The 26447-nt window shown below is 41.9% G+C and overlaps 2 protein-coding genes across 4 annotated transcripts in view; one reads left to right on the plus strand and one right to left on the minus strand.

The window, feature by feature from the left end:
• Window positions 1-26250, plus strand: TRMU (tRNA mitochondrial 2-thiouridylase). 3 transcript variants are annotated; one of them, XM_054019418.1, is made up of 11 exons: window positions 1-292; window positions 2778-2943; window positions 6052-6158; window positions 6641-6763; window positions 16401-16573; window positions 17942-17995; window positions 18107-18173; window positions 19345-19445; window positions 24534-24678; window positions 24936-25018; window positions 26007-26250. In XM_054019418.1, exons 2-11 carry the CDS (start codon window positions 2801-2803, stop codon window positions 26160-26162), a joined length of 1152 nt encoding a protein of 383 aa, XP_053875393.1. In that variant the 5' UTR covers window positions 1-292; window positions 2778-2800; the 3' UTR covers window positions 26163-26250. The 3 variants fall into 3 exon arrangements, with proteins under 3 accessions (XP_053875393.1, XP_053875388.1, XP_053875401.1); XM_054019413.1 differs by lacking the exon at window positions 1-292 and adding an exon at window positions 323-592; XM_054019426.1 differs by lacking the exons at window positions 1-292; window positions 2778-2943; window positions 6052-6158 and having other exon boundaries at window positions 6668-6763; window positions 16460-16573.
• The window catches only part of CELSR1 (cadherin EGF LAG seven-pass G-type receptor 1), a 319999-nt gene continuing 301237 nt past the window's right edge, over window positions 7686-26447 (minus strand). Inside the window, exon 36 of the transcript XR_008443926.1 lies at window positions 7686-7980. The gene's annotated coding sequence lies outside the window, so the exon portion shown is untranslated. The remainder of the gene's footprint in view (window positions 7981-26447) is intronic.

A 26447-nucleotide genomic window follows, 5' to 3' on the forward strand; every position in this document is an offset into this window, starting at 1 on the left:
CCCAGCACCAAGCTGCCAGTCCAGGCGGCTGGGAGAGCGCAGGGCTGCTAGGCCCCAGCTGCTGGCTCTGTCGGCAGGGGACCAGACCCCAAGCAAGCCCTGCCGCGGGAACTCACAGCAAACGCATTTCTACACGGAGGGAGGCTGCACACGCTTCTTAACACCCCCTGACCGCCCCCAGCAGAGCCCCGGGTGGGGGGCGGCAGGTAGAGCCCTGCACCGACCAGCGCACGGCGCCGAGTCTCCTCCTTTCCCCGCGCCCCTCCCCCGGTGAGGGCGGCAACGGCTCTAGGTGAGGGGCGGGTTCGCCTCCGTCCGAGCCCGGATCGGTGGGCTCGGGAGAGCTGCTCCGTGCCGGCGGCTAGTGCTGGCTGCAGGGCACGTTCCCGTCCGCCCCGCCCCCTGCTGCCCTCGGCGGCGCGACCAGTCCCGCGGGCCAGGCAGGCGCCGGAAGGGGAGAGCGGGAGCGGGAGCGGGGCGGGCGCCCCTGTAAGCAGCCCGGGCCCGGAGATGGCGGCGGCGCGGCGCGTGGTGTGCGCGCTCTCCGGGGGAGTGGACAGCGCGGTGGCGGCGCTGCTGCTCCGGCGGAGAGGTGAGGCGGTGGCGAGTGTGAGCGTCAAGGGCCCGAGCTGCGAGGGGGCTCAGAGCGTTAGGCGCCGGGCGCGGGGTCCTGGGGCCGGTGACCCGGAGAGAAGGGCGGGAGGCCGGGACCCATGACGGGGGGAGAAGGCTGGGGTGCCGGGTTTACAATGGCGCCATGGAGCCGGGCCCATGTTCAGAAGGGGCCCTGGCCTGCTCTGCTTGCACTGTGCCCTGAGACCGTGTGACACGAGGGGAAGGGTAGAAGGAGTGGGGTGCCTGGTGTGGCAGGGAGGGGAGGGGTGCTGGGGCCTGTGACATTTGGGGGGAGGGCTAGGGTGCCTGGGGTCTGTGATATGGGGAGGAAGGCTAGAGTGCCTGTGAGAGGGAGTGGGGGAAGGGCTAGGAGTGCCTGGGGGGTGCCCCGTCGTCAGTTGCTGCCTGTAAGAGTATTATGCTGTCCTGATAGTTGTCATGACAGACACTCCTCTTGCACATACCTGGCTGTACCAATTCATTCCAGGCTGATTTTCCTGCAACCTCTGTCCCTTGAATTCATACAACAGTAACCCACCTTCTCTCTCTAATAGTTAACCTGAACAGTGTAACATTGTTCTTCTCTGCAATAGCCTCAAAGTCTTGTTAAACGTCAGGTTATTTAAAATATTAGCATGTTTTCTCACATGATTTTCCCAGTGTAGATATGGGCTTTCAGCGAATGAAATATGAATCTCTATTAATTTTATATCTCATGATTTGTTATGGCAAACTTTTGATACCAAGGTTGAAGACTTTTTAAATTCACTTTTGTACTTACTGAGTAAGAAGGAATTCCTTATTTTTAAACCTGAAGAGCTGTTGAAAAGAGGATAGGTTGAATATTTTCCATTATCGTTGCAGCTGCATTAAGGGCCCTTATATGGGAAGTGCTAGTCTTACACCATTTACTATTTGGCATAGAATTTTCAAACATTGAAAAATTAGAAATTATATGCCTCCTGGGGGATCTATAGGAAGAACAAACCCTTATGTTCTTTGATAGGTTTAGAAACATTAAGTACCAAATGCAGAGTTTTGCTGGGGTAACGCCTGCCCTCCTGCATTCTTGGAATGATTCAAGAGAGGGGCACCAGGGTGCGTGTGAATTTAGGGAAGGAGGAAAAAAGCTGTTGGGATAGGCCACCCTGAAACTCAGCTGGAATGAGCAGAGAGAAGCATCTGCAACAGGACCCTTAGACAGTTATGCCATCTGTGTGACACTGCTTTTTACAGTTTTTACTCTGGACATTCTTCCTTTCTGCTAATTGGCTGTTTGCTCCAACTCCCTCCTGCCCACTCCTTCACCATCTCTTCACTTCAGCCTCAGAGTCCATGCACTCTTCTTTCTCCCCCTTCTCCTTCCCCTATCCCTTACCTACCCACACACACTTTGCCCCTCTGTTATTTTATTCCATCCCAGCAAAACTCAACACCACAAAAAATTTATAAAACTAACATGACCTGCAGCTGATTATTCTTCTTCACTTTGCTGGTATGTTTATTGTTTTGTGTTTTCTGAACATGCCACAATAGGGCCCTGTTTCTAGATGGGATCCTAAAGGTTACTATAATACACAATTTTTCCTTCTCTGAAAAAAAAAAATCTTAAATGTGTAATGATCCAGAATTCAACCTTAGTGTCCCCTTAGGAGTTCTAGAACCAGGTGTTTTTAAATCTGCAAATTCATATTGGACAATAAGTGGGTGGGGGGAAAGGTATCTGGATGTAGAATACTCTGGAAAAACTAGCCACAGACAAAAAATCAAATCAATAGGAGACTGGCTTTTAAAAATTCTTTTCAGAATTTGTACATGAACAGGAATTACTAATATATGCAATGTAAAACAACCCCGGGGGCTTGGCATGTTCTCTGGGGAGGTCAGGTGTTCAGAATGCTGGGGTGAAATAATGGTATTTGGAAGAAGTGAAAGAGGCTCTTGATTTTTCACCAAGCACACATCAATCTGCCTTAATGGCTTGTCTGAGTGTTGCGCTATCTGTAGCAAGAAAGTGCAGTGTGAGGCACTGATGGAATGACTTCTTGACAACTATAAGAACACTCAGATGTTGCCCAGTTGGGACTTGGAAGATCCAGAGTTTGGGTCTGATCCCTAAGAATGTTTTCAGTATATGAATAATTCCTTTCCTCCTTCCTTAGGCTACCAAGTGACAGGGGTATTTATGAAGAACTGGGACACTCTGGATGAACAAGGAGTTTGTTCTGCTGACAAAGATTGTGAAGATGCTTATAGAGTTTGTCAGAAACTGGATATCCCTTTTCATCAAGTTTCCTATGTCAAGGAGTACTGGAATGAAGTTTTCAGGTAGGATTGTTTTAGAGACATTGTCTTCAAAAATATAATTTCTGATAAAGTGTTAGTATGTGAACAGTGAGGGGGTAGAGAATGGCAAAAGACTGACAGGGACAACTTAGTGTCTGTGGAGTCATAAGACAGTACAGAAATATCTTAATGTGGTAGAAATTGTTATTCATTCCTTGTCTTACAAGTTTAGGATCACACCAACTAAGATAGGTATGGGTCTTTTGGCATACTTACATACATTTACTCTTTGAATTGATGGATGGGATTTCTCTGGAATTAGGTTAATTCGGGTGCAGTATGTCATCCAGTTCCAATACCTCCCTCTTTCTCTTTCCATCCATACTAACTAGCTGCAGTTTGAGGAAGAAAATATTTAACAGGAACTTCAGTTACTTTCATTTACATCAAATTGAAGCAAAAAAACCCTGCATATTAGATTACTTTTACTCCAAACCCAAAGTTGTCATTAAAAAATAGCTTTGCTGCTTTCAGCCTCCTTTGCTCCTGGCTTCAGCCTTGCAGGGGGCATTGGGAATTGAGCCTTCAACCCTGCAGCTCCTGGCTTCAGCCCCGTGGGAGGTGCTCGGGCTCTGGGTTTTAGCTGCAGGGTCCCGCAGGGTCCCTGAAAGGGTTCACGAATCCCCAGGGGGCAGCGGACCCCCTGTTGAGAACTGCTGATCTAAGAGACTGCCAAACATATGGGGATTTTCCTTCTAAAAATTGTTTACACTACAGCTTGAAAAGAAAATGGGGGAATAAGGGAGTACAGTTAAAATGAAAGCCTTAGTTAATACTTAATATTTCAAATGTTTTAACTATTTTTTCTTCTTTTCTGTATCTTTAATAAAAGGTTAAAAGGATTTTTAATGGTATGTTTGTTCAGGTACTAAGCACTCTATAGCAGTGGTTCTCAGACTTTTGAGTTTGGTAACACCTTTCACATAGCAAGCCTCTGAGTGTGACGCCCCCTTATAAATTAAAAACACTTTTTAAATATATTTAACACCATTATAAATGCTGGAGGCAAAACAGGATTTGGGGTGGAGGCTGACAGCTTGCGCCCCCCCCCCTCATGTAACAACCTCACGACCCCCTGAGGGCTCATGACCCTGCGAGAACCTCTGCTGTATACCAAGTCTTGGACATTGTTTAACACTGTTTAATGTTGGACAGTGATAGGGTTAACAACTTTAGCCCATTTATTCCATCTAAATTAATTACAACAACCCTACCCACCTCCACTTCCCCTGACTATGGGTCCCTGCTTCCTTTCTCGCCACCACTCTACGCTCCTCCATTCCCTTGTGACTCCCTGCCTCTACTCAATTTCACGCATCATCAGATCCACTTCCTTGCTTCTCCCAGTCCTCTCAGCAGAGAAATACAATGAGATGAAGCATAGGACCTCACTTTGCTCAGCAAGGAAGCACAGGGTGTCCCCACCCCGTTTTCCCTGTTGATACAGGAGAGTGAAGAGGGGCGTATTCTACCCTCTTTGGGAGTGCTAGCCTGGGATCTCCAAATAAGAGAGAGTGCAACTCGAGGTCTTAAGCCCACACTACTGCTTTCTTCAGCCGTTTCCTTCTCCTGTTTTCCCTACATCTTCCCCCTTCGTGCAGGGCTCAGATGCGGTCTTTTACTCTAGCAAGCAGCTTGCCCTTTGCTAGGACTTTCTCTTCTGCCTCTTCAGACTGTGAACTTAACCCTTCCTATGGTTCCTACCTCTTCAGGCCTCCTCTTCCTAGGCCTTTTTAACCAAGAGAATCGCTCTGGGTTTGCCTTTTCTGTAGTCTCTAACCAATGTTAGAGATTCAGCAGCCACTTACTCCCCTTTTCCTTTGTTTTCTGCTTCCCTAAAGAACCTGCTGGCTACTTTTTTTTTTTTTTTTTTTTTTTTTTTAGAACTCCCTCTGACTGACATGAAGGGTTCTTAGCCTATGTCTACACTACAGCCTATGTTGGCAAAACTTATGTTGCTCTGGGGTGCAAATCCTCTACCCCCTGAGCGACATAGGTTACACTGACATAAGCGTTGGTGTGCACAGCGAGCTTCTCCTGCCGAATAGCTTATGCTGCTTGCAGAGGTGGGTTTTTATGGCAATGGGAGAGCTCTCTCCCATTGGCGGAGAGCATCTTCACCACACATGCTGCAGTGGTGCAGCTGTACCCATCCAGCAAGCTTTGATGTTGCCTACTTTCACAGGCTCCCTCTGGGAACTATATCCTTCAAAATTTCCACTGGGTTGTAGTCTTTCTTACAGGCCACAGTACACTCTTATGAATAAATTGCCTATTTGGTCTTGCCCTTGAATGTCAAAGAGGAAAAACAAGAGCCGTGCAGGTGTGGGTAACCCAGCTGACTTAGTTGCTGGTATCATCTGTTAAATGTATGGGAAAAGGTAGTAAACAAAGGAAAAACCATTTTGCTTTGTGTTTTTAAAATAGTCTGTCAAATGTAAGGGACAAGTCTGAGAGGTTGTTTCAGTTTATAAAGAGTAAAAATAAACACCTGTTTTTTTTTGTTTTTGTTTTTTTAAAGTGTAAAGTACCTTTTAATTAGCATGTAGTGTTTGAGGGCAGAATCCCGTGCTGTCACTTTCTATTTATTTGAATGGGAATTGAGGACAAGAAACACTTTGCAGAATCAGGCCCTAAGGTATTTCAGTACACATGCCCATCACCATAGTATTTAGGCGCTGTTGTTAATTGGCACTTGTTTAAGCATTTTGAATGTATAATAAAGCATCATACAAAAGACAATCAGATACTGTGGTGATGAGGCCACGTTTGTCCCCTAGCTAAAAATATAAATGCTAAGCACTCTTTTTATTTTAAAGTACAAAGATGTTGAAACTTAATTTGAGAAACGCTAGTATGAGTTTAAATATGAAAAACTGTAGTTTAGTCCAGTCATGGAAAATCTTAAATGAGTGCTGTCTTGTAGGTAAAATAAAATATTCATGAATCACTCACATGTTTTGCTTCTTGCACAATATACGTTTAGTATTATTGATAGGTCTTAAGCTCTTGAGAGAGAAGTACTTCTCCATACTTGAATAGAATTATCTGACAAAAAAAAATGTTTATAGTCGTACATTTGTTTTACAGTTACCTTGTAAATGAGTATGAATTGGGAAGAACTCCTAATCCTGACATAATGTGCAACAAGCATATCAAATTCAATTATTTTCTCCGTTATGCTCTGGATAACCTTGGTAAGTTGTCTTCAGGTTTGTTTGTATATACCCTATACTGCAAAAATGCTAAAGAGGAGCAAACTCTTTTTAAAATGTTGGCAAGAAGCCTGATCTCATGTGCAAACACAGTTTAAACATCTTTGTAGCCTTATATCAGTATTTGTAAAGTATTTATTTTAAAGTGTTTTCAGAGATGTAAGTAAGTTTATTTCAGGGAACTATCTCTTGTGAAGAGAAGTTTAAATTTTGCATTTGAAGATGCTTCTTGAAGCACAAAAAAATGGAAGTAGTGTATATCAAGAAATATGATTTTTCCATTAAATATTGGGGCTGTATTAAGATTAGGACAGCACTAGCTAGCTATGGAAAGCTTCTCAGATGTCATTTATCTTTAATTTTTATTCCTATAATCATTTGTTTCCAAATATTTCTATAACCTTTAATACTCTGAATATTGTGAAGTTCAAGTGCGATATATATTTTTTTTAAACTTGGCATAGGAGCGGATGCAGTTGCAACTGGGCATTATGCAAGGACTTCACTGGAAGATGAAGAAATTTTCCAACAGAAACATATTAAAAGACCACAAGGGCTTTTCAGAAACCGATTTGAAGTTAGAAATGGTAAGCAGTTAATATGGCTTTGTCACAGATTCATAGGCCCAGTGCGCTCTCTTGGCTCCGTATGGTCCCTGGGAGGAACACCTTTCAGTGTCAGCCCTCCTCGAGGATCTCTCTCTCTCTCTCTCAGGTTAAGCCATTTGACTCCATTGCCTCCTGGACCATACCTCTAAGTTTTCCCCATGCCTGGTGTGACAAAGTCAGACCAGATGGCTGCAAGAGAGTCCCGGAAGGCCGATTTGTTAGCCCTAGAATGTTAAAGGCCCTTTTCCCTACAAGCTGAGAAAGGGTTACCTCAGGTCAATTAGGGACACCTGAATCCAATTAAGGACTGCCTGAGGCCTTTAAAAACTCCTTCTCTGGGGAGAGAAAAGGGGGTTGAGAATGACAAGCTGCTGCCAGGCTAGCGACAGCAGGGAAATGAGCTTCTCCAGGCTGAGAGGCTGTGCTCCCTCCCATAGGGGGAACAGCCAAACCTGAGTGTCTGCTAAGGGAAGGACCGACACCCTGCCCCAGCAAGGAAGCAGGGAAAGGTATCCCCCTTTGGTTTTGTGTTTGAGACTTTCCTTTCTGTTTGGTGAAGGATCACCCCTTAGGCTGACCCTGAAAATGGCCAAAGCAGCACAGAAGGGGGAAGGCACAAGCTGCCCAGAGCAGGGATGATTTACTTCAAGCCCGCCATCGCCAGAGGGGGTAGTGCTAAGTCTGGCGAGATGAAGGAGGTGCCTTGCCACACTGGTCAGATTCAGTGAGCTCTCCTCAGTGAGTCCACTCAAACTGGACCCTTGGGGGAAGACTAGCAGAGAGGGAGCAACAAAAGCTTTAGATTGTAATGACTCTCAGCCAGCGTTGTAAAACAAAAGAATTTATTGGAAGTCTAGAACACAGCATAGAAAGTTCTTGGGTGCCCTTTAGAATAGAAAGTTACAGCATAGTTCATTTGGGTCTTCCTGAGTTCAAGTGGGTCCAGACCCCTCTTTGTCCCCAATCCAGAAGTGTTCCTCCTTCCAGCCAATCACACTATATCACCTTTCTAAAAGCTCCTCCTTCATCCTTTGTCTTCTTTCTTGGGCAAACAGATCACCTGGGCTCTGTTTCTTCAGTCCTTTGTTTTCCCACTGACCAAAGCCGGATGGCTTCCAAGTTGGGGAGGGTCTTTGGGTCACCAGTTACAAAGTGTCCCGGCCATTGTCTGGGGTCCAGGCTGCTAGGTCACACCCCTGGTTAAACATGCAGTACATAGGGGAAACTGAGGCACACTCAATATTCATATAAAACATTAAGAAAATTCCCCACTTTGTCACAGGCTCTTACAGTCATATTAAAAGCAACATGACTTCCTCAGTTTAGGTCTCTCAAAGCACTTATCATCTTAAGAACTTTCCTTAATCGCAGTTATATTTATAAACGTTAAAGAAACAAGATATATATTTGGCTTTAAGCTTAATATTTTCTTACACGGTATTTCCTAGCCCCCTTGGCATTAGGTCATGGTGTTGCAGGGGTCTTTGCCTCCAGTGTTCCCTGTTGCCTACTACTTGTCCCTATAATAACCCGTTTCTGTCCACGACTTAGCCCTCCAGCTAAATCGCATCTGATCTGGATCCCTTTCAGGATAACAGAAATCCAAACATCCCGAACAACCCCTCTTGGGTTACACCTCAACCCATCTGGGTTCAGTTCTCAGCCCCACCCTGGGTTTAATGGTCCTTGTGTTGGAGCTTCTGTGCACCTTCTTTGGGGCAGACCCACCTTCTGCTTTGAGTTCCGGCCCTTTGTTAAGCAGCTAGGCCTGTGCCTTTAGACATGCTGCTGTTTTTCTGGGCTACTTCCTGCCTCCAAGGCCCTTTTGCTGTTTCCCAGCAGGCTATTGTTATTACAGCATCTCTGGGGTTCCCAGATCTCTGGGGCTTCTTTCTAGTTCATCTCAGCTCCTTGCTCCTCCCTCGGAATGCTGACCCCAGAATTGTCTCCCTGCGTCTTGCTCCTTTTCAAAGGCCTATCACAGGGACTAAATCCATCCCTGTGGCCTTTTTCAGCATGTCTTTGCCAGGCCTTTACCCAGGGCCATCCTTAGGCATACCCAGCATAGCGTAGGGCACACAAAAATTTGGGGTACCCCTGGGTCTTAGTGTCCACCCTTCTACCTCTTCCTATCTCTGTTCTGACCCTTCCTGCAGGCTGCCACCACACCTGGCTGCTGCAGCCTGGTGAGTCTTCCTGTAGAGGGGATCTAGTACTTAAAAGTGAAAAAGCCTCCAGCCTGCCAGACCTATTAGCACAACATCGAAACTGTTAAAGAGCCATTCAAGTGGTAATGAAGCATTTGTCAAGTAACAGGCATTTGCCAACCCCCAGATATATACTGTCAGTTTCTGAATTTACTGACACAAACAGTTGTGCATTACTGTGTCCAACACCATCAGGTGGTCCAGAGACATTTTTATGGAACACATCACAGGACACCGCCAATACCACACTGAGTAACTGAGACCGCCGACCAGGGAAATAACCCACTTCCTTCCCTGACGGACCAAGGGACGCACCCCATCTATGTACTTATCTGCTACACCGATACTGACTTGGACTCCTTATTCATTCCATGGGTGGCGTACCCGAGCCCACTTATCCACTGACACTTTAAAAACTCTTGCACCCCAATCTGGGTCTATACAGGTTATGCAATATGTATGTTTCTTTTCATCCTTGCTAACAATACTTGTCTCTACCCCTCCCCCCCATAACTGAAGCCTGACTGCAGATGTACAGTACCTTCCCTCTTAACTTGTGTCTGTTTAATTTTAAACATTCACTTTACTCAGAACATGTTAGTCTACAGGACCTTAGTTTAAAATTTGCTTTAAAAATATTTCATCAGTGTGTAACAGAAGATTATAAAATCACATCTCTAAAAAATCCTTGCATAGTTTTTAAATCACAATCGGAGTTTTCATCTTTAGCCTTAAATGCTTGGATCTTCAGACATATAGTTTTTTAAATAAATCCTTCAAAAGACCACTCTTATCTAAAATACATATGCAAGCTCGGGCTGCCATCAGGCATAAGGGCACCAGTTTAATGATACTGCATAGGGCCCCATAAATCCCAAGGATGGCCCTGTCCTTACTCAAGAGAGAAGTATCTCCCTACCTCTTCTTTCCTGGGCCTCCTTTTTTTGAAGGTGTTTTCCTTTCTCTGTGTAGTCTTCCCTAATCCTTTCACAGCTGGGGTCACTAATGGTAATCAAGCCATCAGGTCAGGATCAGCAGGGGGATAGCTGCAACATCATTGGTGAGGCTGATCCTGACTCCCCTTAAAGGGCCAGCCAGCCTGTGACAGTTGGTTACAATAGTAAATACATAGCAAGGTGACATCTCAACATTATTAAACTTCAGTAGTCAAACTTCTTGTTGTAATGCTTTTTTATAAGATAAAAGAGAGATTCCAGAAGACTGGAAAAGGGCAAATATAGTGCCCATCTATAAAAAGGGAAATAAAAACAACCCAGGTAACTACAGACCAGTTAGTTTAACTTCTGTGCCAGGGAAGATAATGGAGCAAGTAATTAAGGAAATCATCTGCAAACACTTGGAAGGTGGTAAGGTGATAGGGAACAGCCAGCATGGATTTGTGAAGAACAAATCATGTCAAACCAATCTGATAGCTTTCTTTGATAGGATAACGAGCCTTGTGGATAAGGGTGAAGCGGTGGATGTGGTATACCTAGACTTTAGTAAGGCATTTGATACGGTCTCGCATGATATTCTTATCGATAAACTAGGCAAATACAAATTAGATGGGGCTACTATAAGGTGGGTGCATAACTGGCTGGATAACCGTACTCAGAGAGTTGTTATTAATGGTTCCCAATCCTGCTGGAAAGGCGTAACGAGTGGGGTTCCGCAGGGGTCTGTATTGGGACCGGCTCTGTTCAATATCTTCATCAACGACTTAGATATTGGCATAGAAAGTACGCTTATTAAGTTTGCGGATGATACCAAACTGGGAGGGATTGCAACTACTTTGGAGGACAGGGTCATAATTCAAAATGATCTGGACAAATTGGAGAAATGGGCTGAGGTAAACAGGATGAAGTTTAACAAAGACAAATGCAAAGTGCTCCACTTAGGAAGGAAAAATCAATTTCACACATACAGAATGGGAAAAGACTGTCTAGGAAGGAGTACGGCAGAAAGGGATCTAGGGGTTATAGTGGACCACAAGCTAAATATGAGTCAACAGTGTGATGCTGTTGCAAAAAAAGCAAACATGATTCTGGGATGCATTAACAGGTGTGTTGTGAACAAGACACGAGAAGTCATTCTTCCGCTCTACTCTGCTCTGGTTAGGCCTCAGCTGGAGTATTGTGTCCAGTTCTGGGCACCGCATTTTAAAAAAGATGTGGAGAAATTGGAGCGGGTCCAGAGAAGAGCAACAAGAATGATTAAAGGTCTTGAGAACATGACCTATGAAGGAAGGCTGAAAGAACTGGGTTTGTTTAGTTTGGAAAAGAGAAGACTGAGAGGGGACATGATAGCAGTTTTCAGGTATCTAAAAGGGTGTCATAAGGAGGAGGGAGAGAACTTGTTCACCTTAGCCTCTAAGGATAGAACCAGAAACAATGGGTTTAAACTGCAGCAGGGGAGGTCTAGGTTGGACATTAGGAAAAAGTTCCTAACTGTCAGGGTGGTTAAACACTGGAACAAATTGCCTAGGGAGGTTGTGGAATCTCCGTCTCTGGAGATATTTAAGAGTAGGTTAGATAAATGTCTATCAGGGATGGTCTAGACAGTATTTGGTCCTGCCATGCGGGCAGGGGACTGGACTCGATGACCTCTCGAGGTCCCTTCCAGTCCTATAATCTATGAATCTATGAAAAACAAACAATAAAGGCTTTTAAGAACAGAAGGCCAGATCATCAGTTTGTGAAAAATAGTGTTGCTCCCTTGTCTTCAGTGGAATTAGATTGATTTACACCATCTGACTATCTGGCCCAGAATATTTTAAGTAATTCTGTTAAATATAGGTCTTGTTCTCTCCAGCTATTACAAGTTATGGGATTTGTAGAATTCCAAGAAAAGAGTAGTCCTTGCTATCAATATAGGCCAGGGGTGGCCAACCTGTGGCTCCGGAGCCACATGTGGTTCTTCAGAGGTTAATATGCGGCTCCTTGCATAGGTGATGACTCCGAGGCTGGAGCTACAGATGCTAACTTGCCAATTTGCTCTGGGGTGCTCGCTGCTCAACCCCCTGCTCTGCCCCAGTTCCTGCCACCACTCCACCCCTTCCCCCAAGGCCCCTGCCTCTTCCCCTGAGCCTGCCATGCCCTCGCTCCTCCCCATCCCCTCCAGAGCCTCCTGCGCACTGCAATACAGCTGATTGCAGCGGGGGGGTGGGGTGGGGGGGGGGAGGTGCTGATTGGCGGAGCTGCCAGTGGGTGGGAGGCACTCTGGGCTGGAGGGGGTTAGCGGATGGGGGACTGCAAACATATTACTGTGGCTCTTTGGCAATGTTCATTGGTAAATTCTGGCTCCTTCTCAGGCTCAGATTGGCCACCCCTGATATAGGCCATTAAGGATTCTTGTTCTTGTATAATGAGAGATAGAAAAGTTCCTGATCTAACTTCTCTATGGGGTTAATTGTTTTATATACTTTATGTCCCCTCTTATTTGACTCCTTATTCATCTAAGGTATACACTCTTTCTTTATATGAGAGTTTTTCCTATGCCCTTCTTTATTCTTGCTGCTCTTCTTTGAACCGCCTCTTTTTTTTTTTTTTGAGATGGGGTGACCAAGGCTTGTGCTATACTGTACATTTACTTCTGAATGGATTTGGAATAGTCTTCTCTCAACTGAAGTTAAGATAAGCGATTCTGTAAATAAACTGTTGGATAGTTCTAGATCAGGATATTTAATCCACTGTAAGTCACATAAGACTTCAAGTGTGAGTGCTGTAACTTGCTACTTTAGAGTTCAGAACCCCAGTGTCTCGGTAATAAATTATGGTTATCAAATTGCCCTCCCTGCAATGATAGTAAATCATTTCTAATATCGGATAACCTGATTATGTTTGGTCTAAAATCTGATTTTTCAATGGAAAATTGGGTTTCCAACTAAAAAAATATTTAACAAAGCTGTCTGTTTCCTGTGGAAAATCTAAACTTTTCATTAAGAAAATGAATATCAAAAAAATGAAATTTTTGGCCAAAAGAGGTGGGGTTTTTGTTTTTGTTTTTTTGTTTTTTGCTGAAAATTTTGATTCAGAAATGCTGCTGTAGTGTTTCATGCCCCCATTCTCCTCTGTAGGCCTGGCTATTCAGACAGATTAAAGCTCCCCTGAAGCACTGCAGCCATGGTGACTCCCTGATGCACTGTGTCATCTTGGCAAGAAAGGAGGTGGTGTTGCATAATGTTTATTACAAATAATTAATAATAAATAATAGTATTACTATAGCACCTAGGAACCCTAGTCATGGACTAGGAACCCATTGTGGGAAGGACTGTACAAAAACAGAACAAAAAGATGGTCTCTGTCCTAAAGAGCTTAAAATCTTAAGTCAAAGACAAGAAACAACAGATGGATACAGACAGATGGGGGAGTACAAGGAAACAACAAGACAACAGTGGTCAGTATGACAGGCAGTGGTCTCAACACACCAGCAGCCTAACTATTGTCAAGTTTTTTATAGCCATCACAGCAAATTTTAAGAAGGATAATGAGAGAGTTTGCAGATGTTGATGGGAGAGCTGCTCCCAAGCATGAGATGCAGGATAGGAGAAAGTGTGAAGATGTTTGTTTACAAATTTTAACAAGTGGGTAATGGAGGCTGACATCATAGGCCAGTTGGACATGGGAGTCAACATTTCAATAGCAAATGATACACCTGAGGGAATTCTGCACCAAAAAATAAAAATTCAGTGCCAAAAAAATAAAAATTCTGCATACAATAGTTTAAAATTCTGCAAATGTTATTTGTCAATAAATAAATGTGGAGGCTCCAGCATGGCAGTGGGATGCACAGGTTACTGGCTGCACAGAATTGGGAGATCACCCTGCAGCCGCACTCTTCTCCCTACGCCCTGCCCCCGGGACATAGACTCAGTGATGAGGCTGCACCTGATACAGCATAATTGCTGGGCCTTCCCCAGAAACACCCCGGAGCCCTGACCCTCTGCGCCCAGAGCACCAGGTGTGGGCAGGCAGGCTCAGCCCAGCAGGATCCAGGTGTGGGGCGAGAGGGTTCTGTGTGGGGCAATCTGGGTGTGGGAAGCAAAGAAATCTGCGAATTCTGTGCAGGAGCATTGGCGCAGAATTGCCACTGGAGTAAAATGAGAGACGATAGGTAGGGTAGAAATAAACAGAGCAATGAAAGGCCTTCAAAGTGAAGAAAGTAGCTTATATTGAATACCATGGAGAAGCGTGAGCCAGTGGAGGGATCCGGAGAGACAGGTGATATGGTCCAAATGACAAAATAAGAAAATTATGTTTGCAGCAGCATTCTGAATGGCTGGGAATGGGACATAATTACATTTGTCAAGGCCAGAGAAAAGGATGTTGCAGTAATTGAAACATGACATAAGGAGAGTCTGGATGAGAGTTTTAGTTGTGTGGATGGATTCATAGATTCCAAGGCTAGAAGGTACAATTGTGATCATCTAGTCTGACCATCTGTACGACACAGGCCATAGAACTTCCCCAAAATAATTCCTAGACCTAGATCATATCTTTTAGAAAAACATCCAATCTTGATTTAAAAACTGCCAGTCATGGAGAATCCATGACAACTCTTGGGAAATTGTCCTAAATGGTTAATTACTCACTGTTAAAAATGTATCCCTTGTTTCCAGTCTGAATTTGTCTAGCTTCAAGTTGCAGCAATTGGATCATGTTATAGCTTTCTCTGCTAGATTGAAGAGCCTATTATCAAACATTTGTGTCCCAGATAGGTACTTATAGACCAGAAGAAGGCACTTCTAGAATAGACCTGAAAGATAAATGTGTTATCAGCATATAGATGGTGGTTTTATTTGTGTCTTCAGATTAGATTACTCAGAGGTAAGTGTAGAGGGAGAAGAGAAGGAGACCAAGTCCTGTGGAATCCCCAGAGACAGTTGGAGGAACGCTAAGAAGGATCTTCTGCAGGATGCTCTGAAGGAGAGATTAGAGATGTAGGAGAACTAGGAGAGGACTGAGTCACAGAAGCCCAGGGGGGACAAGATTTCAAGAACAACAACATGGTCAACAGTATCAAAGGCAGCTGACAGGTCGAGGACCCTGAGGTTGGAGTACTAGTTCTGAGATTTGTCTAGGAAGAGGTCATTAGAGACTTTGGCACAAGTAGTTTCAGTGGAGTTCAAAGGATGTAAGATGGGAGATGCAGTCCAGTTCATGGTGTCTGTCCCATAAAAGTAAATGGGGGCACAAGGATCCCAAACTACAGCTCCCATGAGGTACTGTGCTAGCATTTCCAAATTGAAAGTTTTCAGCTGCAAGTTTTTGGGGTTTGATTTTTTTTTTTTTTTTTTTTTCTCCCCTGGAAAGTCAGAATTTTCCAGGACAGGGAGAAACCCCACTTTCCAACACATGTTTTGTGACATCTCTTAACTGTCTATCACCATGAATGTGGTATTCTAGGTGTGTTTCCAGACCTATTGTGGAGACTCTCTATTATTAGATGTGACTGACCAGTATCTCAAAACTGTTTCTCAGTCATTTGAAACAAAAGGCACATCGATGTGTTAGCCATGAAACTCCAAAGCTATGATGGAGACTAGTTCTTATCCAAATGGATAGAATATGACTGAAAATTACAATATAACTGTGGTGGAGGCTGACCTCATAGATCATAATTATTACATATATAACACAGGATCAAGTCATTTGTGCTGTTGGGAGGCAATCTGTAGATCATTTGTATAAAAAAGTCCAATTCTGTTTTGTGGTACTGCTGTAGGGCTGGAATGCCTCCAGTGACATTAATGTGGATTTACATCAGTGTGACTTTGAGCAAATTTGGCCTAACATTTTTTTGAAAAACAAGATACAACACTGTTAGCTAATATTACTTCTTTCTACATTTACAAACAGTGATTTTTTTTCAAATATTAATTTATATTATTGCTTTTCTTACCAGGAAAATTCACCGTGATGTAAAAGAAACAGAGGTTCAGCAAAATACAAAATCAAAATCTGTGTAGCTCTTTTTGGTAGGAAGTAGTTTTCAAGGAAAATATTATAAAAATATTCTAAATTGTTGAAAATTCTTGGAAAATTTTATCATTTTATTAAAATGTTTAAGACCATAATAAACAGGCAAAACCAAATATTTGGAATGTTGGGTGTCATAAGTCAAACATTATGAGGTTTTGGACAGGTGTTCCTGTTAGTTTGAGTAATCAGTTTTAATCCCCATTTCTTCTTGTAAAATTGAAGAAGAGATACAATATTAGGAAATGGAGCAATATCTAGATTGTAAAAAGTGCTCCAGATGTTTTCTCATTGCACTCAACAGAAAACTTGCTAAGATGTGTTTATAGTAGAAGTTCTTGTTTTAGGCCGAATTTTAACTAAACTTCTATGTAAATAGTAGGAGTTAAGCTATGTAACATTGAAATATCTTGTGTATTCTGTACCTTGCAGCTGTAAAACTTCTTAAAGGAGCTGACCACTTGAAAGACCAGACCTTCTTCCTCAGTCAGATTTCACAAGATGCTTTGAGGAGAACCATTTTTCCTTTAGGAGGATTGACAAAAAATTTTGTAAAGAAGATAGCAGCAGAACACGAATTTCATCATGTGCTAAAGAGAAAAGAGGCATGGTAACACTTATTAAACTTTTGATTTATATTTATCTCTAAACCATTCTTTTTCTGATTTATATGTTATAAACATTAATACTTATTAGGTAAACTTTAAATATAGTCATAGTTTCTTTTTAATTACATTGCGTCAAATTCAGTTAAAGTATTTGAGTAACATAATAGAATATATTGGTCCTGCTAGTGAAGGCAGGGGGCTAGACTCGATGACCTTCAAGGTCCCTTCCAGTTCTAGGAGATAGGATATCTCCATTAATTAAAAACAAACAAACAACAATATTTGGGCTGTAAATTGAGTTTTGCATTGTTTACGCAGTTGTCTAGCTGTCCCAAAGTACTTAGCCTGGATATTTTAATTTTTTTTTTTTTTTTGTTGGTTGGTTTTAAAAAGCTCCTCTACCATTGTAGCTCTGAGGACTGAGGAGATGGATGTGGCCTGTTTCCAACCAGCACAAGTCACAGAGATAGCTAATGATTTATTTCACCATGGTTCTCTGTATCTCCAATTTATTATAGTTGTGTTGCAGGATGCATTGGTATATATTGGTGTCAGATTTTTTTTTTCCTAGGTCACTTTTTTCACAAGGGTAGTTCTGTTTCCATAGCTAAGGAACTAATATTTTATGGTGTGATCTTTTGGAGTATGAATGTAAGCAGCTGGTATGTTCCTGATTATGTTCCTTCTTGTTTTTAGTACTTGTACTTATCTTCATAGCAAGCAGTTTTTTACTATGCAGTTGTCTGAGCATTGTAATATAGGGTTTTTAGGTGATGTCGTTTTAGAAAGAAAGAAGAACAAATCTGCAGAGATGCTTAAGCATTGCAGTGAAAAGTGCAGAAGTAATTTTCCTCCCTGGCCAACAAAACAGCTAGGGCTTCTCCTGGATTACAGGATTAGACAGCAGCTGAGCAGGAGTTTTGTGGATCAGAGTTGGGTCTAAATATGGTACTTAGGTACCTAAATCTGAGGTTCAGGTGCTTAAGAACCATTGTGTATCTAGGCTTCAGTGACTTGTCTTTGTGTTTAGTATTGTATCATAAGGTAAAGGACAGGTCACTTTTTTAAAATATGCATGCAACACAGTCATCAAGATGTGTTCATGTCTTACTGAGTAACCACGTGAACTTATTGTCACCCGTGTCTTTCTCCTCTTTCCTGCACTTATGATTTTCACTTATATGGAATTTAGTTTGTGCGCTCTTTGGGGCAGCAATTTTTGTAATCATTCTGTGAGGCACCTAGCATGTTTCTAGGTGCATGGGAGGGTAAATCCTTGCTGTACTGATAATGAATGTTCTGACATTAGGATTTTCAAATGATTCATTCTGCTTTTTTATAGTGTGCATTCATTTTATTTTTTAGAGTATGGGAATCTGTTTCATTGGTGAAAGAAATTTTGAAAACTTCATTCTTGAGGCAAGTAACATTAGATCTGGGGAATTCATAAACTTCTGTTCTGATTTCCCTAGTAATTTGTAATGTGGCCTGGGGAAAGATCTTTTACACAGCTATTTTTCTTTCTTGTAGTATTTAGAACCTCGTCCAGGTAACTTTATTTCCATTGAAGATAACAAGGTGATAGGAACACACAAAGGTAAGCAGCTGCCTTTCCTAGCTAATTGATTTTAGGGGGAAGGGGTAGCTCAGTGGTTTCAGCATAGGCCTGCTAAACCCAGGGGGCAACTTAGGGATCTGGGCAAAATCAGTACTTGGTCCTGCTAGTGAAGGCAGGGAGCTGGACTCGATGACCTTTCAGGGTTCCTTCCAGTTCTATGAGATAGGTATATCTCCATATATTATAAATAAACCATTTGTGTAATATATAACAATGCTATTTTATTTGGAAAGACTAGTTCTGTAAAATTCTAAAGGTCTATAATCCTGTTCTGTTTTGGTATGCCTAATGAATCATAGAAGATCCATTAACCCTGTAACTGGCTTTGGCCTGTCTCTCGTTTTTATATTAGTTTTATATTGCAATAAAAAGAAAAAACGTAATTATTGCCTAGCATCACTGATACTTTGGATTACTTTGTTGTCACTAGGTCCTCATTAATTTTATGCTAAAGGAACACTGTCAACTTGATTTTTTTTTTTTTAAATCACTGAGTTTCAATTCCATTTTCTGATAGAGCACCCTTTTAAACATCCAGAAAATTTAAGTTCTTCTTTTAAAAATAAATTAATGCAGGTTGTGATGCACAAAAGGTTTTTTTGGGCAGTTACAGAACACCAGCACCAAATATGCCCAAATTCACCTCTCCTTTTCCCCTCCCTTCCTCTCTGTGAACATCTGCCCGTTGCCTCTTCAGTTTCAGATTCTGTTACTGATAAACACTCTTCCAAGGCCTGCAAAAGAGCCTACACCTAAGATCCCACAAGCCAGTGCATGAAAATCTGATGTCAAGTTAGTGAATGTAATAGGAAGTGAAACCGACTCATTAAAACCATGAAACTGACAAGACACATTTATCAAATTCACAAACTAAACAAGCTGAAATACTGATGGTTTTTCTCTAATTTATTTCAATTATAGTAGTCTTTGGGGAATTGGTCACAACAGCAGATATAGACTTTTAAGATAAAAACTTTTTCAAGTTTATGGAGTCTCTTTAACTTTCAAAATATAAGAAAATTAGACACTTTTTGCTCAGTGGTATACTTAAACTTTTGAAGAGAGGGATTTATGCATTTGAAATATTTTGATTGATGAAACTAAAGAGTTAGGGGGGTGTTACCAGTGTTAAATTTTCATATTTCTTTAGGTTGTTTCCTGTATACAATAGGCCAGAGGGCCAAGCAAAGTGGCCTCAGTAAAGCGTGGTTTGTTGTTGACAAAGATGTAACCTCAGGAAATATCTTTGTGGTAAGTTTTATTTACACTGATACTGTGTGAGATTAATGCAGGCATTGCATGATTCCTACTGAAAAGAATATGATTCTAATCAGAGCCGGGCCACAACATTTTGGCATCTGAGGCGAGGAGCTCAAATGACACTCCCATGCCCCCTCACTTGAGCCAAAAATTTGAAAGGTCTCAATTCTGCCTTCTTCCTGTTCTACTCCTCTCATGGTACTGCTCTGCTGCCTACCCCAATAAAGGAGAACTAGCAACTCAAAATGCCTTGTTCAAAAATTTTAAGTAACACTTACATTTGCTGTTCAGGCATTTGAAAGTTAACTTTTCTTGTCTGTATAAAGCAACAGAGGGTCCTGTGGCATCTTTAAGACTAACAGAAGTATTGGGAGCATAAGCTTTCGTGGGAAAGAACCTCACTTCTTCAGATGCAAGAAGTGAGGTTCTTACCCACGAAAGCTTATGCTCCCAATACTTCTGTTAGTCTTAAAGATGCCACAGGACCTCTGTTGCTTTTTACAGATTCAGACTAACACGGCTACCCCTCTGATACTTGTCTGTATAGTAAACACTGGCATTTTTATCTGTTTGAATAATCAAAGTGGTGCTTTCTGTGTCTTCTTGGTTGCAAAGATTTGAACTGCTTCCTGAAGGTCCATAGTCTGGGCCAGCTCATGCTCTGTTGAGATGGTTGCAAGGCCGACCAGCCTCTCCTGTGTCATTGTGGAGTGTAGATGTGTTTTTATTAACTTCAGCTTGGAGAAGCTGCATTCTCCACTGGCATCTGTTACAGGACGTTTTAGAAGTATGCACAGAGCAACAAAAGCATTTGGAAAGGGCTTTCAGTTCATCACCTAAATCACTCGCATCAATATCGCACATGTCATCATGTGTCAACACTGTCTCTAGTGCCCTGCATTGCTGGTGTAGGCCTTCAGGTATCCTGAGGAGTTTTGGAATATCATACAACATCCCAAATATACTGCTGTGTTCCTTGAGCCGCATGAAATGTTCTTCAACTGACTGTATTGCACAATCTAGCACCTGGTTAAAGAATTCAACTTTGAATTGTTGTTTGGAGTCTCTTATGGGATTATCCCATGACTCGTAATTAAAATGTCGACTTCTTCGGTGACTCTTGTAGTGTTGAATGGGTGGGAAAATAGCTTCAGTGTGAAGTTCCTCTACCAACTTCTGTGCGCTCTTAAGAACATTCTGAAATCCCTCATCTGACCGGTAAGACTGTAGTTCTGACTTTGCTTTGTCCAGTTGTTCCATTGCTCCAGATATATCAAGGTTGACACCTTGGAGTCTCTTGCTTACAACATTTATTTCAAACAGTATGTCATGCCACAACACTAAGCCACACAGAAATTTGAAGTTATGTATGTTTCTGGTGATTCCATTTCCCTCTTCCACTGTTCTCCCACGAACAGTTCCTGTCATAGCATTATCCTCCGTAATGGCAACTATGGCATCATCTATCTTCCCAATTTGGTGTTTGATAGGCTTTATCGCCTCCACTCGACTTTCCCGTCATGTGGCACTCAGTGGTTTCAGTGTCAGAGAGGATGTTCCCAGATATTGCTTCAAAATTTGCCATTGATGAGTTGATGCAGAGAAAAATACATAGATGCTTTGAATTACATTAAAAAATTCAGCAGCCTCACTAGAAGCTGCTGCTGCTGCATCACTGACCATCATGTTCAGTGAATGAGAACTGCATGGGACAAAAAAAGCTCAAGAGTTTAACTCTCGGATCCATGTCTGCACTCCTCTGTTCTTTCCTCTCATGTTGGCACCATTATCGTAGACCTGACCTCTCATGTCAGCTATCACAATTACCTGTATCTTCCAGCTTTTAAGAAGCACATTGTCATACCAGCTCCTGTAGTATCATCAATGTGAGTAAATTCTAGAAAATGCTCTCTGACAGTCACCATTGCTGGGACATTTTCACTAGGTTCTGTTGTTGTTACAAAACGCACCATTAAAGTCATTTGTTCCATATGGCTGGTGTCAGGTGTGCAGTCTGGAATAACAGAGTCATATCTTGTTGACTTCAGATCTGCCACAATCTTCTATTTGACTTTTGTTGCCAGTAACTGTATGATCTCATTTTGAATTGTTTTTCCAAGGTAGTGGTGTGTGTACATTTCTTGGGTGGTGACTCTTCTTGGATGCTCCTGTAGTACAGCGTCAAACTCCGCCATCAGCTCCACAATTTTAAGGGAGTGTTCATTGTTTGGCACATACAGCTGATCTGAAGTGCCACGCAGTGCTAGGTTTTGGGTAGCAAGCATTATCACAATGGCAATGAGCCTTTTCAGAACATTTTGCCAGTAAAGAGAGACTGATGCAATCTTCTCTTGATGCTGATCATCTATGGTGGCCTTTAACCTTAGTCTCAGCTCAAATTCTTTCCACCTATGGAATGCTCTCTGGTGATTTGCTGCCTTCTCATGGCATGCCAGATTTTTCCAGTCCTGTGTTCCTGTAGAACCCAATGTGGCTGGAACATTAGACTGGAAGAATTTGCAGCAAAAACAGTATGCAGCATTCTGGGTTTTTGAGTACATAAGCCATGGCCTCTCCACTTTGTCAGCATTGGGGATTTTACACCAGTAATATGTTGGATGGAAACTTCTATTTTCATTGTTTTTGGGAACATGAAGTTTTTCACGTGCTGTGGCCCAAGGAAGTCCCTCAGGCTACTGCTCAAGTGGGTCCACAGTCCTGGGTCATCTAGACTTAAGGCAGCAGCTATTTCTTGCGCCTCCACCACACTCTTGTCTGATTTACACTTCTCTTCAGGAATGTGCATGGTTTCATCCACATTGAGATGGAGGTATGGATGCTGCAGTAGCTACCAGGTCACCTGCACTCTGACTAACTGGAAGATCAGGCATCTCCTCACCACTCACATCCTCACTGGGGCCGGAAGGCTCACCATGAACATTTGTGTCAATGTATCTCAGGAGAGCTCCTTCCTGCTTAGATAGAAAAGCTTCCTTTGCTTGCTTTCTTTTTCTGAATGCTGCCCCAGAGGGGCATTTTCTTCTTTCAGTCATGACTGCTGTTCTGTGCCAGCTATAGTGGCTTTCAACACTCAGTTGAAGGGGACAAAAAAGCAGGCTGGTAGCAAGGCCTGAGTGAGGGAAGATATCGGTGTCTTAAGGGCCTAACTGGCTCCTACTACTTCAGTTGACTGCCTTTTCTCCTCAAGTGGGTTCAGGGAAACTGCAGGAAACAGGAAGCTCCCTGAGAAGCTGGTGTTAATCAGTCCAGGCTCCTGGGGGTTCTAGAGAAGTACATAAGAGGCTCCTCCTCCTCTTTCTCTCTGCAGCTTCTGCTGCTTTCTGTTATTCCCTCTCACCTTTTCTCCTGCCTGACTGTTACGTCTCTTGTGCCCTCCTTCCTCAAGCACAGCACTCCACCATCTCTGTGCATCTAGAGCAGAGAGAATACTTATGCACCAGCAGCAAACACAATTGCTACATTCTGGGTCCTAGTGGTGCTGCCCCCACAGACTGGCACCTAAGGCATCCGCCTCAGTTCACCTCATGGTAAGGCCAGCCCTGATTCTAATCTATGTAGAAGTCTTCTCTTTCCCATTTAAAAGAGAAACAAAAGCTACCAACTGATATAGCATTAACAGGTTTTATACATCCTGTCCAAAAATTTGGCTTCTGATTAGTAGAAAGTTGTTAGAGATTTTAGCTTGAAGTATGTTCCAAACTATTGGCAATCATCCTCCAATGTACTACTCCAAAACGCTGGTGGTTTTTCATACAGCCACTGTGGCACAATACATAATACTTTATCTAAAACATTTAATTTATTATATTGGCATAGCAAGTTGCTAGAAAATGAAGTATTGAATGGTAGTACAGTTTCACCTCTCTGTGAAAACAGACAAGATATAGCTCCATAAATAATTTCTGCCTTACTGACCCGTCAACATGTAGTATTCTCCAGCATTCTGAAGCACCCTAACATCACTAATGTTTTGTGCAATGTTTGGTTCTCTAATTGGCTAGTGATGTTATTTTTCTTTCTCTGGAGTGTTTCATTATAGCAGATGTGCTTTCTTAAGACAGCACTGTAAACTAAAAAGGGGATGAGGAGAGAAATGAGCATAAGAGAATTATTTCATGCCTTAGAGACACTGATGTAAGAATCTCCTCTTGGTTGCAGCTTGGATTCCTGACTACTCAGATTTGTGGTGTTCTCCCTTATGTCACTGGCAGAATGACAAAATAATAGCTTGAGGAGCACCTCCAGTGGCATGTTTTTTTAACTCATTATGCTTTACCTACTTCTCACAAATTCCTTCCAGAGGTAGTGTGTCACATGAATTGGCATTTGTCTTCTATCACCCAATGCTAATTAATCAATAGAATAGCATAGATTTAAAGTCTGAGCATCTTTGGTGTCTTATGATTGGTAATGATGGTTGTGATAGTTGGGAGCTTGTTACATTACAGCACTCAAAAGTATGAGGGTCACTTTTTTAGAACAAATGGTAAATAAGACGTGGTCCACACCCCTAGAAGGCTTACAGTCTGTTAAATATGATGTGACAAGTGAGGGTAAATCAGTAGAGTGGGGAATGGGTGAATAAGGACAAGGGCACAACAACAAATCAGATTTCCTCATTATAAGCATGTGCACATCTTGATTTCTCAATTTCTTTTTTTTTTAAATATCAATTTGTTTTTTAATGGATATCAAGGAAGAAGTGAATCTTAGAAAGGGATTTGGATGAAGAAAAGATAACGAGGATAATACTGCATAAGGGTCAGCATGGAGAAAGGGCTGGCGAGGATTGTGTGGGAGAAGTGCACAAATGAGCTGACATAACTGGGGGGTGAAGGGAGCATGACGCTGAATAGTAATTCAGATTTGCTATGGCATATTTTTTTCATGAAAGATTTAAGGAAGCTGGTTAGAATCTAACATCTACTTGCTTTACTAGTGGATTAGCTTTTATTGTGATATGCCTTTATGTTTTTCTGAAATCTGTGCTTTCATTCACAACAGTTATGTAATATCTGGCATAAACATTGGTATTAAACAAAAATGTTGTACTTTAAGGCACCATCTACAGATCACCCTGCACTGTATAGAGACCTACTGCGGACAAACCGTGTGCACTGGATTGCAGAGGAACCTCCTGCTGAGCTAATTAGGGACAAAATGATGGAGTGTACTTTCAGGTTTCAGCATCAGATGGCACTAGGTGATTAAACTTTGTACATTTAAATCTATTCAAATTCTGATTCGGGTGATAGATTGAAATAGGGTCTAATATAATTTCTCACAAGTAGATAAAAATGTTTGTGCTAATGATACTTTTCCATTTTTTAAAGACTTAAAAAGCATTATTTTTGGAGACATCTTCACTCATTAGACTTGTTTAAGCCAGTGAAAAACTAGTTAATTTATTTGTGAATATAAGGGTGAGCTAGCTGGCTGTTTAACAACTTTCTCTTTTAGTGCCTTCCATGTTAACTCTAAACCAAGATGGGACAGTGTGGGTGACACTCGTCAAGCCAATAAGAGCTCTTACACCAGGGCAAGTAAGTGTTGCCAGAATTGGTTCTCTTTTAATTTCTATTTACTAGTATCCTGTGTTTTATTAACTGCATAACATCAGTTAGAAGAATGTCAGAATGTTCATCCACCCAGTTTTGCAGAACTGTTGTTTCAGGCTATCTAAATCATCACTCAGTTATTTTTCTAACATTCAGAAAGTTTTCTCCAAAAACCAAAACGCAAGAAACTTGATTTAGAAACTTTTGGCCTCTCTAAAGCCCATTGCAATACATGTAAATATTCCCTTGGATGTTGGGGACTTTGGATCAGACCCTATAAGCAGAAACTGAATCTGTTATGGGTCTAAATACATACACAAATTGAATCAGGAGTTTTAGTAATTTGCTCATTACAAACTTTGTGATACTGACTTTCATATTTAATGTTTGATTGGGGGAGTACTATTGATTTTTGTATGTCCAGAGGTTATCTGCTTCTGACAGATTCATATGTCCCAGCATAAAAGTGAAAAGAAAAATTAAACATTGGTAGGTAACATAACAGCCTTTCACATCACACAAAGAGTTAAGAGTTCAGTACCACACTATAGACTGTATAACACAGCCTTTTGAAGAGGCTCCTGTGAAAATGATACACTCTACTTATGTCACTACAGCCCCTTATTGAAAAGCTTTTCAAACAAAAAGTGTTACATAATAACTAAAAAGAGATTCCATCATCAAGAAAAAGAATTAAAATAACTATCTTACCATTGATTTTTCATGTAATATTGTAAAATTTCATGATGGAATTTCCATCAACTTTTATATTTATACTCCTATGAGTCAACAATTCTATCCATTTGTTCATTCTCTTTACACTCCCATTTTATGTAATGTGGTCAGAGCAAATACAAGGGAATAAATTTAATATGATGGTGACTATTCAGGGAGATCTCCCTTCTTATTGGTCGGTCTCTCAGCATGCCACCTTGCCAGTGCTCTAAAGACTGTTGCTGTGTTTGTCTTCTAGTTTGCTGTGTTCTACAAGGGTGACGAGTGCCTTGGCAGTGGAAAAATCATGAGGCTGGGCCCATCAGTGTACACCTTACAACAGGGCAAAAGCAGAGAGCAGGATTCAAGGCATTTGTTAGCAGAGGAGATCAAGAAGTTAGAACCAGCAACGTAATTCATGCATTTTTCTTGATTGAAAGACTTTTGGGAAACTGGAGCCTTAAAATAAGGAGAACAACAACACATGCACAAACACATTTTCTCTGACAAACTATAACTTCTAAAGGTTGAATTATGACAGTCCTGTCATAGTATTTGACTGATGATACCTGAGAGGGTTTTTGGACAAAAAACAATTTTGATATGGTTTCATTAAAAGAGGTCGGTAAGATACTTCAAATAAGTAACAGAAACATAGTATACAAAAAGATGGGCATGACTGGATGAGAGACATCCTGGC

This window comes from Malaclemys terrapin, chromosome 1 (genome assembly GCF_027887155.1).
Source record: "Malaclemys terrapin pileata isolate rMalTer1 chromosome 1, rMalTer1.hap1, whole genome shotgun sequence".
Lineage (NCBI taxonomy): Eukaryota > Metazoa > Chordata > Testudines > Emydidae > Malaclemys > Malaclemys terrapin.

What these genes read in the sequence shown, in the direction of transcription:
- TRMU (XM_054019413.1), top strand. Translation starts at nt 511, where the DNA reads ATGGCGGCGGCGCGGCGCGTGGTGTGCGCGCTCTCCGGGGGAGTGGAC. An exon ending in GCTGCTGCTCCGGCGGAGAG is followed by an intron (nt 593 to 2,777) that starts GTGAGGCGGTGG and finishes CTCCTTCCTTAG; the next exon opens with GCTACCAAGTGACAGGGGTA. An exon ending in CCTCAGGAAATATCTTTGTG is followed by an intron (nt 19,446 to 24,533) that starts GTAAGTTTTATT and finishes TTGTACTTTAAG; the next exon opens with GCACCATCTACAGATCACCC.